Source organism: Vulpes vulpes, chromosome 1 (assembly GCF_048418805.1).
Source record: "Vulpes vulpes isolate BD-2025 chromosome 1, VulVul3, whole genome shotgun sequence".
NCBI lineage: Eukaryota > Metazoa > Chordata > Mammalia > Carnivora > Canidae > Vulpes > Vulpes vulpes.
The window spans coordinates 125,685,421-125,703,190 of NC_132780.1; the positions used below are offsets into that span (position 1 = coordinate 125,685,421).

A 17,770-nucleotide genomic window follows, 5' to 3' on the forward strand; every position below is an offset into this window, starting at 1 on the left:
AACCATAACTTCTGAGGAGTAGTTTACTTCAGTTCTCAAATTTTCCACCACGTGCCTGTGCTTTAACCCTTATACTCTGCTTTCTTAAAAGCTATGTGATTCTTTAGTATTTATTCCAATGTTTTTTTCTCCCTCAATTCTCTATCTTCCCTGCTGGTTGTGTCATTGCTGATCACACCCTCCCTTGAACTGTCTATTCTTTTAGCTTTTGAGACACTCTATTGCCTAGTTCATTAAACCTACCTTACTCCTCTATCTTCCTCACCCCACATCCCTTAATTTAACCTACATGACTAGTCTGTTTCCCCAAGGATCTGTGATTAGTCCTTAGTTCTCTGCTCTCTACAATGTCATGGCCTTAATGATCATTTTTTAATATTTGAAATTCATATTTCTTAAATTCATATTTTGAATTCCATCTGGACGTCTTGCAGAGAAAAATAAATGTTGACAGGCTTTTAATAATACATTCTTTAACTGTTTCTCTAGCTTAAAAGAACACATTAAGCCAGATAGGTGTCCAATTAAGACTAATTAATTTTGCACGTCCCTGCTCACTGTTTCCTCATTTAAAGTTTTTCCTGGTTTCCTTCTGACATTCTGGCCTGTGGTAATCTCTGATTTAAAATGCCAGGTTAGCTACAGTCTTAGAAATGAATGACATTTACACGAGAAGGTGAAAATAGCAACAACAATAATCTTAATGGCTATAAGCCCATTTTAATTCAAGAAATACCTGTATGAATGAAGACATGTCTCTGTAAGTGATAGTTCGTTCTAAAGGCAGCATTGCAGTGCTCACAAACGTGAGATTTAGGGGTTTTCAAACCAAGTGATCCATCCTCATTTATTGTAAGGATCTAGTTTAAAAAAAAAAAAAAGGTAAAAACAAAAGAAGTTTTAAAAACAATACTAACCTATAAAAAAGGTAATGCCTTTTAATGCAAATAATGGTCACCAGAAATTATGAAAATTTTTTCCCTAATCTTGAAAAGCCTGTTAGAATAATGTTATCATTAACTGTAGGAAAGTACAATGTGACTCAGTAGTCTGTCCCCTCTTCTCCAAAGGTAATCTCTGACAAGAGTCCCTAAATGCTCTCTGCTGGGGTGATGATAATTTTATTTTCAATTTCAAATTCTCACATAGGTAGGACAACAAAAGTTTTATGCTTTGGATAGACATGCGGTAAATATCAATCAGTACAGGACTGGCTAAATCATGGAAAATGAAAGCCATTTATCATTGTGTGGTTATAAAATTAAATGAGAAAGCTCCGTATATACTTATATGGGAAAAGTTCCAGGATTTATTAAGTATGAAATGCAAGGTTTAGAATACAGTACAAAATTTTGCAAAGTTTTGTACATAAGAAAGTACATCCAAGGATACATATTTGTATATGCATAAAAACTATTTAAGAAGGACACACATGTAATGCATAAAGCCTCCGTTTGTGATGGCTGGGAAACTTGGCAGAGGGGAGATAAAGTGGAAGGGGGACTCTATATTGTTTATACTTAAACACTTTTCTGAACCATATTAATGCTTACCTATTTTTTTTTTTTTTCCTGACTAAAGAGAAAAGAGCAGCCTAAGTTTTCAAGTCATCTAGCATAGAATTTGAAATCTGGTTCAGTCTAGGATCTCTAAGGTTATTCATTCTAGGACTACTAAACTATTGTTAAGCAAATTCCTAAAAACATTTGCTGGATAAATAGAATGGGTATTGGAAGGAAGACAGGTGACGACAAATCGTATCTTCCTGGGCTTCCTGAGGTTAATATTATGGGCCTGGTCAGGATAGTGCCAGAGAGAAGCTCACCTTTGGGTTTCACGTATTCCAATTTATCAACCATTTGTTCCACATCCAACATTAAACTGTCTCTTTCATCAGACACATGGCAGAGTAAAAAACAATCATTATTTTTTCTCATTACTGAGGAGACTTACAACATGTCAGAATATGACGTGAAGATAAGCAGCAAAGAAAACTAGTAGGAGATCAGATCATGAGGAGCATGGCAAGTAAGAGGGAAACGATATTGGAGGTGGGCACACGTAGCACAGGAGCTACGAAACTGTCTCCCACACAGGATAGAAAAATCTAGGGAACATCTCGAGAAATACAAAGGCCTGTGGAAACTGATTAGGGCCTGTAAACACACAGCTATGATCCCCTTCTCAAACCTAGAAAAAAGGAGAGCTAAAAGGGAAAAGGCTTTAATTTTTAAAACATTTTTTTACTTTAAACTCAAGAAGACAACTCAGCCTGTACTGTATGTAAATCAATGGTAATTATTATGCAAATTATACAGGATATTTGGGTTCTGGGCAAACTGCCAATGTGACCAACAATGCTTCAAAGTCTATGCACCAGAGCCATAAAGAGAAACATTTGGCACAAGAATGGAAGTGGGTGTCACAGCTTCCTGATGAGAGTCAGTGAGAATAGAAAGTTCCATCCCTGGCCAGTCGGTTTAAATTTTTTGATCCCTCTAAGTCACAAAATAATATGCAAGTTAACACTGTACAAAACAAAAAAACATAAAATCTTTCCAAAGAAGATTCAAAATACTTCTAACATAAAACAAATCACAAAAAGATGTTAAACATTTTATATAAAACAGAACTAGAACAAGATAGCACCAGGTATTTTTTCACATATGTTGATAACAAATAAGATCCAAGTGCCAAAACACATGGCAGCTCAGTAGCTTTCTGTGGCATAGCAACTGCGAGGAGAGTCTCTGTAAGGAACAAATGTGGCCCAAGTTACTTAATGTGAAACGGATGTTACCCTTGACTGTACAAAGCCCTTTTAGGAAGAGTTAAGGAGTTCTAGGTCATTGTTTTCTGGCAGTGGAGGTAATGCTGCCTTTCACTGTGGATTCAAGCCTTAACTCAAGGTGGATTTTATGGATGAAACAGCTAACACTGGCTTGTGAATAAAAAGACTGAAAAATCTAGCACATTTAGACGTTCAAAGACAGAAAAATCAAATTCTTAGACATTTTATATTTTATTTATTTATTTTTAAGATTTTTATTTATTTATTCATGAGAGACACACACACAGAGGCAGAGACATAGGCAGAGGGAGAAGCAGGCTCCCTGGAGGGAGACTGACAGGGAAGCCCAAGGTGGGACTCAATTCCAGGACCCCAAGGATCACACCTGAGCCAAAAGCAGATATTCAACCACTGAGCCACCCAGGTGTCCCAACATTTTATATTTACTATTTCTTTCTCTTTCCCCTTTTTAGGCCAGAAAAACATGTATTTGTATTATGGACACTGAATAAAATTCATCTTGCCTCAGAAGAGCACTAGTGGCTCTTCCAATGTGTAATCTGTTTTAAATATAACCACATGATTTTGTCTTTTTTTTTTTTTAAGATTTTATTTATTTATTCATAAGAGACAGAGAGGGAGAGAGAGAGGCAGAGACACAGGCAGAGGGAGAAGCAGGCTCCATGCAGGGAGCCCAACATTGGGCTCGATCCCGGGTCTCCAGGATCAGGCTCTGGGCTGAAGGCAGGCGCCAAACGGCTGACCCACCCAGACTGCCCGATTTTCTCTGCTTTATTCACCACTATTACTCCCAGTATCCAGAATGGTGTCTGAAACATAGTGAGACTCTATAAAATGTCTAATGATATCGTTGCCTGCTACCTATACCAAATATCGTCACAGCTCACCATTTTCATTCTTTTTAAAGATTTTTGCCAAATGTGATAATTTCTCAAGGTGATAATTCCCAAAACTTCAATTTCTCGAAGCCACTAAATAGTGCTATAGAGATTTGCCTATGCAAAGAACAAGGCCCTTAGTGGATAAGAAATGGCACATTAATATAATTTTCTTCCTTGGCATAGCCGTGGTTTCCTTTCTTGTTCACACCCTTTCAAGATCTTTGAGTAGAATGTGATCTACCAGTTAAATGCGTTTGCCTTAGAGATTAGCAATCTCATTTGCTACTAAACCAGTACCATGAAATACTTTTGCTTTTCTTTTTCCTCTCAACACATGAACATTATTACAACTAAAGACTTTAAATTTTAAGGTTTAAATACTAAGATGCCTGCTATAATATTTCCACATGATTTATCTTACTTCCTCTCATTCCTACTTTTGGAGAAATATGGTATATTATAAAGACCAAGAAATCAGGCTTTATCAAGAGTGCAGAAATTAGTAATAGTCTAAACAGTACTTAACATATTCGATTTTCTTAAAGGTTTATAAATTTAAAACACAATTTTTCAGTAAAAAATTTTAAAACCAAATGGAACTCTTCAATTAATGTGCTTTCTTAACTTCATGTTCTATTGGTAGATACATTTTTTGTTCTGAGTCAAATCTATTACCAGCTAGCTACTATACAGTGATGGCTGTCTTAAACAATACATCAATTTTCATAAGGCAAAGCACTAACAAAGCTTTATGAATTTAGAGATTTTTTACTCAAGTGTCATTGCTACTGAAGAACCTAACACCCTTCAGTAAGAAAAAGTTTTGCTATCTAAAAAGGCAGAAATGACTTTCTCCATTCTCTTTGTTACATACTATTAACATTATAAAGGTATGTTTTAAGGTAATGATTATTGGTTTTATCATACATTTTCAACCTAAATAATCTAAACCACCAAAACCTAAAAGACAATGTAGAGGAAATAGTTTAAATTTCTCATGTATTCTGAGTCAGCTCACTGCAACTGGGGGTAGAGAATGAGATCTTCAAAAAATCTCTTTATTTTTCAAATCCAATTAGAAATAAAAGAACAATAAATAAATAAATAAATAAATAAATAAATAAATAAATAAATAAATAAAAGAACAGTGCCATCCCAAAGACATACAACAAAATAACATAGCCATAACTGTCCACAGCAATAACCAGCACAACATCTGACCCTCCTGGTCACCTCTAATATCCCACCCTGGCACTGTCACTTTAATTCTTGAAGATTTTCACTGTCTCTCCATACTAGATTTTACACATTACAAACTTCATTTTTAAACAAGCTTTTGACAGTTCCAGAACACAAAAGTCATTCTATTGTAAGCATGGTACAACTACTAATATTCAGCATAATAACCCTGAGTTTTGGAAACAGTCTTTTAGGTTTCCTATGTATTTGGCAAAAAAAAGTATGTGATGTGTTTTTTTTAAAGATTTACATCAAAATGTTTTAAGTTAGGATTCAGTTTTGTGAATCCTAATATGTCTTTCTCAATGAGAGATATTAGTAAAACCAACACATGACTTTCTCAAAGTCAAGTTATAGGTGATTTACCCAGAATACATAACTCCCTAAGAAAACCGGAGAAATAAAATACTAATACACTACTTTACTTTTATCTTCTTCATTTTTCTCTTAAGTAGTGTTTTGTACTTCCATTCCCCATATCTTACAATCAGTTCTTCAGCTTCAAAGTTACTTCTTCCACAATCAAGTCAACACACAGAGAAAGTATGACATATGCCTGGTATATCTATTTCTCTGTTCCCTTTAATTAAGTTTTCCTCATTTATATAGTTCAATTTAAGATCTTTTTGATATCTACATCGCAAATCTTCTCTGGGAACTAATCGTGTATAATATATTGCTAAGAAAGGACTCTATATAATTTATAATCTATTTGATTTGTGGAATACTTTGGTCACTCCTGAGTTCAGCAGAACTCTGAATAATCAATTCCTACTCAGACCGGGTAAAGGGTTAAACAAACTACAGCTCCTTTCTTCGCACCTGATAAGAAATTCTGCACATAATAGGCACCCAAACTGCTGAGGGAATGAAAAAGGAGATACATTTCAGAATAAGAAACAAGGAATTAAAAGTACTCTGCTCGATCTCATTCAATTACTAAGACATTTGAAAAGATCCATACAACGTATACAATACTGGATTAAGATAATATCGTTATATCTTTCTAAAAAGGATTCTTAAAGTTCTTGATGTTGACTCAATAATTCTCACAGAAACCTTCTGTGGTGAGAAACATTATTTCCTAATTCACCTAACAAGTCAGTATCAAAGTCAAGTGGTAATAGCCATTCCTTACTTCTTATTCCAGAAACTTCTAGTATTGAGACTTGAAATTCTCGGGGTGCCTGAGTAGCTCAGTCAGTTCAGCAGTTACCTTAGGCTCAGGTCATGATCCCCGGGTCCTGGGATGGAGCCCTACATCAGGCTCCCTCTGTCTCTCTATGCCCCTTCCCCTGCTGTGCATGTGTGCACACACTCTCTCTCAAATAAACTCTTAAAAAAAGAAAGAGAGAGATTCCAAAACGTAAACGTAAATCACAACTGCCTTGGACTCTTTTCAGGTATAAATGGAAACCCCCTCAATAAGCATCCTCAAGGACAGGACCTCAGTATATGTAACTGAAAAAATTCTATAGGTGACTCTAATGAGAGCCAGGAGGAGACCCACTGACATGAATGCAAGAAGAATGAATTAAGTTTACTAAGACTTTTCACACATTTCTGATAACTTTAGTTCTCCACAGCACTAATTCACAACAAAACGAGAACTCAAAGGGGCAATGGAACTAGGTACAGTAATGTAAAAAAGAATAGCATGTCATTAAGGAATGAGACAACGAAGAAGCAATTAAGCGTCAAGAAAACACTTAAAGTCTACCAGCCAGGAGTTTTCAAGGTAAGGGGGGAAAAGTCCTAATATCTCAGTCCTTCCAAAGGGCGTCATTATAATACATATGATTTTTTTTAAACGTTTACACATAACAGATATCAGACTAGGCATTAGAGTTCAAATGCACTATATTTAAAAAGAACACACTAAAGATCCCCAACAAAGTTAAAATTAAATTAAATTTGACATTTAAAAGGGATAAGATTTATTATGCAGAAAATTACTTTCATGTTAGCTTAATCCATAGTACCAAATAATTTGACCTAGCTAATATTCCCTAGCTTCACAACTCTCTTCTTCTTCAGGCATGCTGCCAAATGTATTCTGGCAATTTTCAAATACCAAATTTACCTTTGCCATATTATAGAGGCTTAGAAAGTAATTATTGCTTAAAATCCATGGCAGCTAAAGATGACTTAACATCACAGAACTTTACTACAGAGCTGATCCTGAAAGGAGTTACATGGATGCGTAAGCTCTAATATTTTAACCAGAAGTCTATCACATTAGTTATATTTCCTACACAGACCCCCAATCTAATAGGACACAATGATGGCACACACTCAAAATATTCATAATGGCCAAATTCAAGATGTGGGAAAGGTTATGGGGGAGAGTAGAGTCCTCTAAGCATAATAAATTGTAATTCTTAGTGAAACTTAAAAATGTTTTTAAGAAATTTAAAACAAGCAACACACTGATTTATAAATGTGAGATAAGCTTTTCTTTCTCTTCTTACAAAAAGCAGAAACCTGTTACTTTAATGAAAAATATCAAGTGTAAATTCTTCAAAACATGCTTGAGAAAATATAAACTCACTGGTTCTGCCTCAAATTCTAAGACTTCAGACACAAAAACTATTCATCCGAAGATTGTAGACCAATGTTAAAAACCATCCACAACCATTCTGTTACATGTAACGTGTCATGACAATTTAAAAATAATTGTTTCTGTTATTCTCACAACCTCATCTTCCATTTTATTCCTAGTTATTTCACTCTCCTAAGAATTCTCCAAAGAGACCTCTGCAAAACATTTTCTTATATATACTTTAAATAGGCCAAATCTTTCATCTAGCAATTATATAGATATATACTTACATAATACCATTAGAAATATTCTAATACATTGAGTTTATCTACAAATTAGACAAGTAAAATAGCTTAAGACCTCTAAAAATCTGATCTATATTTAGAAACACCTAGAACATATCACCAACTAAAGATTCCAAGTAACACCCTAGTAGAAGATAATAATCTGAGTTTTAGTCAGAATTTTAGGATACCAAAAAAAAAAAAAAAAAAAAAAAAAGAATTTTAGGATACAAAAAAAGAATTTTAGGATACATTACACTCAAGAATAGCACCAGAAAAAAAAAATGGTGATATCAAGAAAACTGCAAAATTTTCCAAATATTGTTTTTTTAAAGACTTTATTCCCCACAGATTGGCAGCAAACCCAAAATAACATAATTACTATCGTAATTTTATAAATTATTTTTTCCTCAAAACCTTGTATTGTTCTATATATGAAGAACTTGATTTATTCGTTACTGTAAAAAAACAAAAATATATAAGTCACTGAGAAAAAAGTTAACCCCAAAGAAACAAAGGGAAGGAGAAAGCTAGGGAGGGATTTTACAAACACAAAATATAAAATATAAAATAATTAAGGAAGAAAAAAAGTTTAGTATGGACAGTAACTAAAAAAATTAAAATTTAAACTATAATGAAATGTGCATCTTAAGCCACAAAAAATGAAGTCTCACACTTGAAAGTACAGAAAGACATGCCCTCTGATTGATTCAGTAGCATATGAAGATCTATACATAAATATTTTAAGTGCAGCATTATTTAAAATGAAGGCAAAGAGAAGACAACTTCCAACAGAGAGCAATCACTGAATATGTGATATATCAAAAAATAATACATTGTGCAGCTAAAAAATCTTCACCGACCATTAATAACTTTAAATGTAAAAATCTCTTACACACTTAAAAAAGATCACAACATTCAATCAATCTATATACACAAATTTGAATACAGAAAAGGAATATGGCAGAAAAATTATGTTAGTTATTTCTAGACAATAGGACTATGGGTTATTTTAGTCTCTATATTTTTCAATTTTCTATAACAGGTATAACATATATATCCCAAAAGCTGTAGTACGTTATTAATGTTTACCAACAGAGTAAGGAATCAGGTGGTAGGAAGTGTTTGCTGATATCCATGGTGTAAATATTCTCACTATGGCTAATTTTAAGTTACCAATGATCTTAGCACTTGCTTGCAAAATTCCTGTAAACTTAGCAATCAGCTCTAGCAAGCCAACCAGCTGGCTCCAGCATATCACTGGGTCCAAAAATAGACATGTTATATAAATGATGATGACGATCTAAATCACAAATGCAAAAACAGGGAGCCATCAAAATTAAAAGGTCATGTTATATTATCATCTTTAAAAAAATCCCTCATCACTTTACTGAGGGAAAGACGAAAATAACTATAAAGATGTAAACATACCATTCAGGGTTCAGAGATTTCCCAGGAATATCAAAATGCTACTTACAGCCAACTATTAACTATACTGAAGAGGAAAAAAAGCAAACAGTTACTACTAGTATTTACTAGGTCACTTATTTATTAATCTATTCACTTACCCATCAAGTATTTATTAAGAGTCTATAGGCTCTTGGGATACAACTGTGAATAAAATGAAGTCCCTGCCCTCATGGAGCTTACATTCTAGTACAGGTATCCCAACCTTTCCCTGATGAATAACTGGTGCTCTGAATCTTCCTGAAATCCTAATATTAAAATAAGTAAAACTAATATGAATGTGATGCAAGGTCAGAAAAGAGAGACGTGGAAAAAGAAAAGTTTGTTTTTAGAAAAAAGATGGGTGAAAAAAAGTGGAAAAATTAAAACCAATGGCCCACCACGTCCATGCAAACACGCACCCCAATCCTCCTGGTGATTCTGATACAACATTCCAACTTTACTAAGCCACGTGAGATTTTTGTTTGCCTTATGGTCCAGTCAGGTTCCTGCCCTTAATATTAACCAGTAGTAGTTTGGAATTAGTAGGTTAGGGACTACCGTCTTAATATATTCTCTTACTTTTGCAGGAGAACGTTGTTTCCGTTTCTTCTTTTTCTGTAAGTCTACTGGCTCTCTGATTTGTTTTTTGTCTCTCATCAGTTGCTCAGATACATCAGTAAAAGTAATTTCCTGCTTTACACTTATCTGTTAAAAAAAAGAAGCCAATTTTAGAAATAAACAAAAAGTCCATTGTGACAAAGCCATTGCATGTTTAATCCTTTGCTAAGCCTACATATAGGTGTTTCCAAAATGATTATCTATGTATGTGAGTGCAATAGTGTTGAAGAGTTCATTAATAAGAACTAGGAAAATAAGAATCAAGAGTACATAAACTAAGGAATAGACTAAGATTTTACAAAAATCTATCAGGAAAAGAAGATTAGATATCCTGGGAAAAGATTTTAAAACCAAAGAATAAAGGAGAAGCCAGGACAAAGTAAGATCAATTTCACTGCCACATCTAAGGAAACTGATGCTGAAGTTTTAGAAGCACAAAAAGAAGCTTATACTCCAAAAATCAGTAAAATACTGGGCAACAGAGGGGTATTCAGACTTCACAGTAGGCTTTCTCTCAATTTATAAAATATCATGAAAACAACACAAAATTCTGAAAGGTAATCACATCAAAAGAAAAGTAAGACAAACAATGAAAATTTAATTATCTTTAAACTCAACACTCAGAGTATCTTAGCTTTAGCCTGTACTTTCCTGGCCTATACATCAAACCATCACCGAATGAAGATGTTTATGCATATGGCTTAAGGTCACTGCTATGTTCAAGACAATACTAAATACACAACAAATAAATGCCACAAGATGCTATCCTATCTTCAGATCTCCGTTTTCACAGATAAGAAAGATGCTTGTCCTAAAACAAAAAGAAAAAAACAAAAATGCACCAAGACTCTTAGGTCAGTAATGGTAGTGCCAATTCTCATCACAACTGATCGTAGTCATCTGCTGTTTAATACTACATTTTGCATCTATCCTTGAAATGAAACACAAGAACCTTAAAACTAAAAACCTTTCAAGTCAGGTTGCCCGGGGGACTTAGTGGTTTAGTGCCTGCCTTCAGCTCAGTGTGACCCCGGGGTCCTGGGATCGAGTCCCGCATCGGGCTCAGTGCATGGAGCCTGCTTCTCCCTCTGCCTGTGTCTCTGCCTCTCTCTCTCTGTGTCTCTCATGAGTAAATAAATAAAATCTTAAAAAAAAAAAAAAAAAAAAAAAACTTTTCAAGTTAACAGGCTCTGAAACATATTAAATAAACATCCTTGACCTTTCCACCATGTGAGGTTGCAATGAGAAGTCTGCAACCTGGAAGAGGGCTCTCACTCCACCATGCTGGCATTCTGATTCTAGACTTCCAGCCTCTGAAACCGTGAGAAACAAACCTCTGTTCTTTATAAGTTAGAATAAATAAATAACTTCTTAATAACAATCCAGGAAGTACCATGTACCAGTGGCTACATTTTCCAAAACATACACTAAAGGATGGTGCAAAAGATTATAAATATCTTACAGATTCACAGTGTAAAGGTGGAAGGAAGACAGCTGTGTAAAAAGGATTCAGGAGGAAAATGCGACATAAGGCAAGGATTTCAGGATGACAAAATAATGAATCAGAAGCTTTCATAAATTCCTGAGGTGTAGGCAGTATAAGAATCACAAATCAAAAAGAACCCTGGTACAAAAACAGGATATAAATGATTACTAGGTTAATCATTCTACCAGGTTATAGAAGAGTAATAGCAGATCTTCTTATGGCTTCTTTTGGTATCATTATTTGGAACATAAAATAAAATGGTAAAATCACCACCACCAACAAGGCTTTGGAATACAGACATGTTACTACTTCTGAAGTGATGTGTACTGAAATAACAAAACTTAGGCTGGGTGTGAGACAGGAGGGATGATTACAGACTATGTAAGCAGCTGCTGAACTGCTCTGCCCCATTTTGCAAGGGCACCAAAAGTAATTCCAACATTTCTGTCAGCTTCTAAACTGTAAAAAAAAAAAAAAAAAGAAAAAGAAAAAGAAAAGTGAAAAAGAAAATGTAGGCATGGAGCAGTAAGAAATAGAGGGATTCCTTTTAGCAAAAGTGCTGAGTATAAAGCAAATTCTCAAATAAATTCTGCATTTAACAGATATTCACAAACCAAGGAAGAGCCTTTATGTGTAAACAGTGAAAAGAATTCATCAATGTATTTAAACCTTTCAGTTATCTCTACATATATGGAAAGTGGTATATGTACTAGCATTTTCAAATGTAAGGCACACTTTTAACATTTGAAAGCACAGCCTCAAACCTAGAAGTATCAATGGATCGAAACACTGTGAAGGTCAGGCACACAGGAAGTTACATTTTCAGAATGTACTAACAGGCTTATTACCCATAAATGGAATAAATTAATCTCTTCTACATATAACATAACCACACACTAAGGTATACACATCCAGCCTAAGGTGCTTAGAAAAGATGGAGGTAGCTCCAAACATAAAGAGATGGATAGGTATGATGATAATAGTAAGTCAGCTGGAAAGAATGAGTCACAAAAAGTCTGAGAAAACCTAAGTCTTCTTTGGCCTTAAGAAGACAACCATAACCACATGTTTTTATAAAGACATGAAAACTCTTTTTTAAAGTAGGCTCCACAGCAAGCACGGAGCCCAGCATGGGGCTTGAACTCATGATCCTGAGATCCAGACCTGAACTGAGATCAAGAATCAGATGCTTAAACCCACTGAGCCACTCAGGCACCCCAAAACATAAAAACTTCTTAAGCATAATAAAAGAGACCATAATTCATCGATGTTGTCTATTCATTCCTTTGAGAACTATCTTTACTAGAAAATCAAGTTCTCAGTGTTATTTTTCACTTAAAATAAACCAAAGTGTAATTAATCAAAGCAGCATCTACAGATATGTGATATCTGAAAAGACTAGTTTGCTGGATTTTTGAAACATTCATTAGAGCATCAAGAAAATCAACAGACTAGGAAATATGTCAAATTAAAAAAAAAAAAAAAAACAAAAACAGAAACTTTGGTTTCTTCCTTATCACTTAAGCTTTACCATTCCACCTCATCCCATGTATAACTTCTTCTCAGATGTGTATCTACATGCCACAGCCCAAGCTGGTTCGTGCTTGCTACTTCTAAAATATACCTATTAAATTGATGTTTTCCTCATTTTTGATTGCCTTTATATTTAAGATCAGGAGAATGAAGTGAGAGCAATCTCTCTACAGGGAAAAAAAATCCTTCCCTTGATTCCTATGATCACTAGTACATCAAGCCCAGAATCCACAATGACTCTTTAAAGACTTTTTTCATTTCTGGCCCCAAAATAAACAAACTATCCTACTTTTATATTTATTTTAAGCACTTGTATCTTATCTTGATATATGCAAGTAAGATATTCTTTGGTATTTCCCATAATGGCTCATTTATTCGTGCAACAGCTACTAAGTGCTTGCTATGTGCTAAACTCAGTCTAAAATAATTTAACAAAAGCTTTATAAATTTACTAAAATTCTAACACGTACAGGCCATAATTCTAGATACTGAGAATATATTCAAAATAGAATAAGGTCTCTTTTTCAAAGGCCTTAAAAATGTACGTGGGGAGTTTTGATGCATTACAAAAACAAAATGAAACAAAACAAAAACAAAAAAAATCCCACATCTAGCAATTTAAGATAGTACATGTTAGACTCAAACTAAATGAATGGTACCAGGAATAAGGGCAGGAATCAAAGGGAAAATTAATGAGATTGGAAATAACCACAAAAGGCTTCATGAATGAAACAAGAGACTTAATCAGAGCTACAAGTGTATCATATATACATACTCCTTTTATTTTTTCCTTCCAAACCTGCTACCCTTTCCAACTTCTTCCTTCCAGATTCAATAATCTTAATAAGTGATATAACAAATGTGAAATATACTATAATAAATTTGCCAGATATAGTGTGTGATGAATAAATATTTCATTTGGGTTGCACATTTTAATCTACCCTCTACTCACAACTCCCAGGTTAAGAAGGATCATATTGGACTCTTCCTTTTCTTCATTATCAGTTTAACTTACATCCATATCCAGCAACACTCTAACTTTATCAACCTTGTTGTTTTAAGGCATTATCATCTCCCCCATGAAAAAATGGATATAAAATTGTTTTTTGGGGATGCATGGGTGGCTCAGTCGGTTAAGTGTCTGTCTGCCTTCGGCTCAGATCATGATCTCAGAGTCCTGGGATCCAGTTCCGTGCCAAGCTCCCTGCTAAGTGGGGACTCTGCTTCTCCCTTTCCCTCTGCCACCCCCTCTGCTCATGCTCTTTCCCTCCGTTGTGATAAATAAATACAATCTTTAAACACACACACACACACACACACACACACCTGTTTTCCTGTCACCTCCCTAGTGAGGAATCTACAATAGCTCCTTGTTGCCCATGAAATCAATTATACACTCCCCAGCTCAGCTTTCAAGATTCTATATGATCTACTTTACAGAAGAGACTTAGGTCACTTGGCAGAAGTAGCTGGCCTTACCACCTCTCCTATTTCTGGAGCCACATGATTCTTTCAATTTTCAATTTCCTCTCTACTCTGTGCTACTCACTCCATTCTTACCTATCTCCAAAACTCTGCTGCTTCACTGCCTTTCTAAAATAATCTCTATCACAGCTACATCTTCTCTGCCCAAAAGCACACTTACATTTCCCCTATAAAATCATTTCTCGTGAACCAAAATTTTCTCACCCAATTTCCTTCTTCTGGCCAAACTTTTACAAAGAATAATCTGTAACGAGAACATCGACAAGATAACTGCTCCAAATTTAGAGAAATAGTTATTCCTGAGAGTAAAAGTACACATCCATATAAAAAGGATATATTTATTACTAGAAGGGATCTGATTCAAAGTATTATACCCAGGAAGCAAAATCAAGGTGACCTCAAATGTAACAAGCGTTTGAATGTAAAAAGAAAGATTTAACACAATTAACTGTACTGCAAACATACTGTCTAAAGAATAATGTCAGCAATATTGGGGGAATATTCATGGAGTCCGGAAAAAGAGAAAATTAAGACCAAGAGTGTCTGTGTGTGTCTGTGCACGCACACGCATGTGTCTATTTCCAAGATAGTTTTGGCAAGAAGAGTTAAGTGTAACTGGTCAATAAGAATATTTCTGACTCCAAGCTCACCAAGTCACAGAATAGGGCAAGGAGGGGAAGCAGCACATGATGGAACAGGCCTGTGTGTGATCCATGAACTATATAACCCTTACTTCTGCCTGACCCGGGATTGCATTCAAAATTTTGAAGGGAGCTATATTTATCAGAGTTTGACAAAGTCCACAGTTATCTTTTGATCTTGAAGGGTTCAGGGATCCACTGTTCACAGCAAATATTCTAATACTTCTTATGACAAATCTACATTTTGGTTGCTATGCTAGCAACTTAAAAATTACATAACTGTAAGATGAAGTAGATGAAGTACTCAAATCAAGCTGTCTTACCTAATACAGTGCTGACTATCCCCACCCTACCTGGACATTCCATTCTTTCAAATTCCATTAAATTTCTCTTCCTCATGGAATTTCTTCTCAATCCATCCTTCTAGTATGTAACCTTCATTTTGTAAGAGTTTCAGGAAATCTTTATCAATGGTTCTCAAAGTGTGGTACAGGGACTCCTGAAAGTCCCTGACACCCTTCCAGGTTGTCCAGAAGATCAAAAATACTTCCATAATCATACTGGCTTTTTCCACTCTCCTCTCATGAATACACAGTGGTAGTTTCCAAAAGCTAACATGTGCTGTCACCACAGAGTAAATGTATTAGCAAATATGAGAATCCAGCTATGTTACAATAAGCCAGATAATATACATATTAATAAAACTGCAAAATACATTCTTAACTTTTTGTTTTAGAAAACAAGGTTAAAGTCCACTAGAAATGTTGTATGTTATTTTTCGTAGAACTAGAACATACAGTACTACGTATATGGAACCACAAAAGACCCCGAATATCAAAAAACAACCTTGAGGAAGAACAAAGCCAGAGGCATCACAATCCCAGATTTCAAGATATAATGCAAAGCTATAGTAATTATAACAGTATAGTACTGGCACAAAAACAGACACATAGATCACTGGAACAGAAAAGAGACTCCAGAAATAAAATCACAATTATATGGTTAATTGACCTAGTGACAAAGAAGGCAAGAACACACAATGGGGGAAAAATCAGTCTCTTTAATAAACAGTGCTGTGAAAACTAGACAGCTACATGCAAACAATAAAATTGGACACTTTCTTACATCATACATGAAATTAAATTCAAAACAGACTAAAGACCTAAATAGGAGGTATAATACCATAAAACCCCTAGACAAAAACATAGGCAGTAACCTCTTTGGTATCAGCTGGTCAAGGAAACATTTTTCTAGATATGTCCCCTTGGGCAAGGGCAAAAGCAAAAATAAACTATTAGGATTACATCAAAATAAAAGGCTTTTGTACAGCAAAAGAAACCATCAACAAAATGAAAAGGTAATGTACTGAATGGGAGAAGACATTTGCAAAGGATTATGTCTGATAAGGGATTAATAACCAAAGTATATAAAGAACTTATACAACTCAACTCAAAAAACAAAACAAAACAAAAAGCCCTACAAATAACCCAATTAAAAAGTGGGCAGAGGATCTGAATAAATATTTTTCCAATGAAAACACAGACGGTCAACCGACACAAAAAGGTGTTCGCTAATCATCAGGGAAATCCAAATCAAAACCACAATGAAATATCACATCTGTCAGACTGGCTAGAATCAAAAAGGCAAGAAACAGGAAGTATTGGTGAGGATGTGGAAAAAAACTCTCATGCAATATTGGTGGAATATAAATTGTCCACTGTGGATAGGAGTATGGAGGTTCCTCAAAAACCTAGAAAGTGAAATACCTTACAATCCAGTAACTCCACTACTGGCTATTTACCCAAGAAAAGCAAAAACACTAATCTGAAAAAATATATGTACCTCTATGTTTACTGCAGCAGTATTTGTAATAGCCAACATATGGAAGCAACTTAAGCATCCAATAATAGGTAACTGGATTAAGATGTGCTACATGCACACATAATAGAGTATTACTCGGCCATAAAAAAGAATGAGATTGTGCCTTTTGCAACAATATGCACAGACCTATAGGACAGTATGCTAAGTAATATAAATCAGAGACAGAAATAAAAATACCATATACTTTTACTTCTATGTGGAATCTAAAAAACAAATGTACAAATAAATCAAAAATAGCAGAAACAGATCCATTAATAATAGAGATAAACTGGTGATTGCCAGTGAAGAAGGGGTAGGAGGATGGCAAAATAGGTAAAGGGAGTGGGAGGTACAGGCTTTCAGTTATGAAATAAGTAACAGGGATAGAAGATACACCATAGGGATTATAGTCAGTGGTACTGTAACAGCATTGTATGGTGACAGATGGTAGCTACGCTTGTGTAAAGCACATCCTAACACACAGAGCTGTCAAGGATCACTACACTGTACACCTGAAACAATGGTACACAGTATGATACTGTGTGCCAACTATGCTTCAACAAAACAGTAAATTAAAAAAGAAAGATAGCCTTTGTTAGGAGGTAAAAAATATACTGCAATTGGTGGATGGCAGTTGGCTAATGATTTGCCCATATAATCTTTTAAAAGGATGTTCTATGTTAACTTGCAATGGGATGTTATTTATAAATTAATAAATAAAAATTTTAATCTCTCAAATGATACATAATGATATATATAACCAACATAAGCAAGAGTTGTTAGGAGCATTCAAACATTTTTAAGAGTCAAAGAGTCGCAAGACCAGAAATTTTGAGAGCTGCTGACCTAGGTACAACTTAACTATATACTTTGTTCCCTCTTCCTCCTCTCCATTCAATCTCTTTTAATACAGATACCTGGACTCCACCAACATAAAGAA

At 34.8% G+C, this 17,770-nt stretch overlaps 1 protein-coding gene across 6 annotated transcripts in view; it reads right to left on the reverse strand.

The window, feature by feature from the left end:
• ZNF148 (zinc finger protein 148) overlaps positions 1–17,770 on the reverse strand; it is a 169,538-nt gene that overhangs the window by 31,246 nt on the left and 120,522 nt on the right. For all 6 annotated transcript variants that reach the window (XM_072727989.1, XM_025990218.2, XM_072727782.1 and 3 more), the window contains 2 exons: positions 9,787–9,912; positions 737–860 (listed from right to left, as the gene is read on the reverse strand). In XM_072727989.1, the coding sequence (XP_072584090.1) occupies positions 737–860; positions 9,787–9,912 (250 nt within the window). The remainder of the gene's footprint in view (positions 1–736; positions 861–9,786; positions 9,913–17,770) is intronic.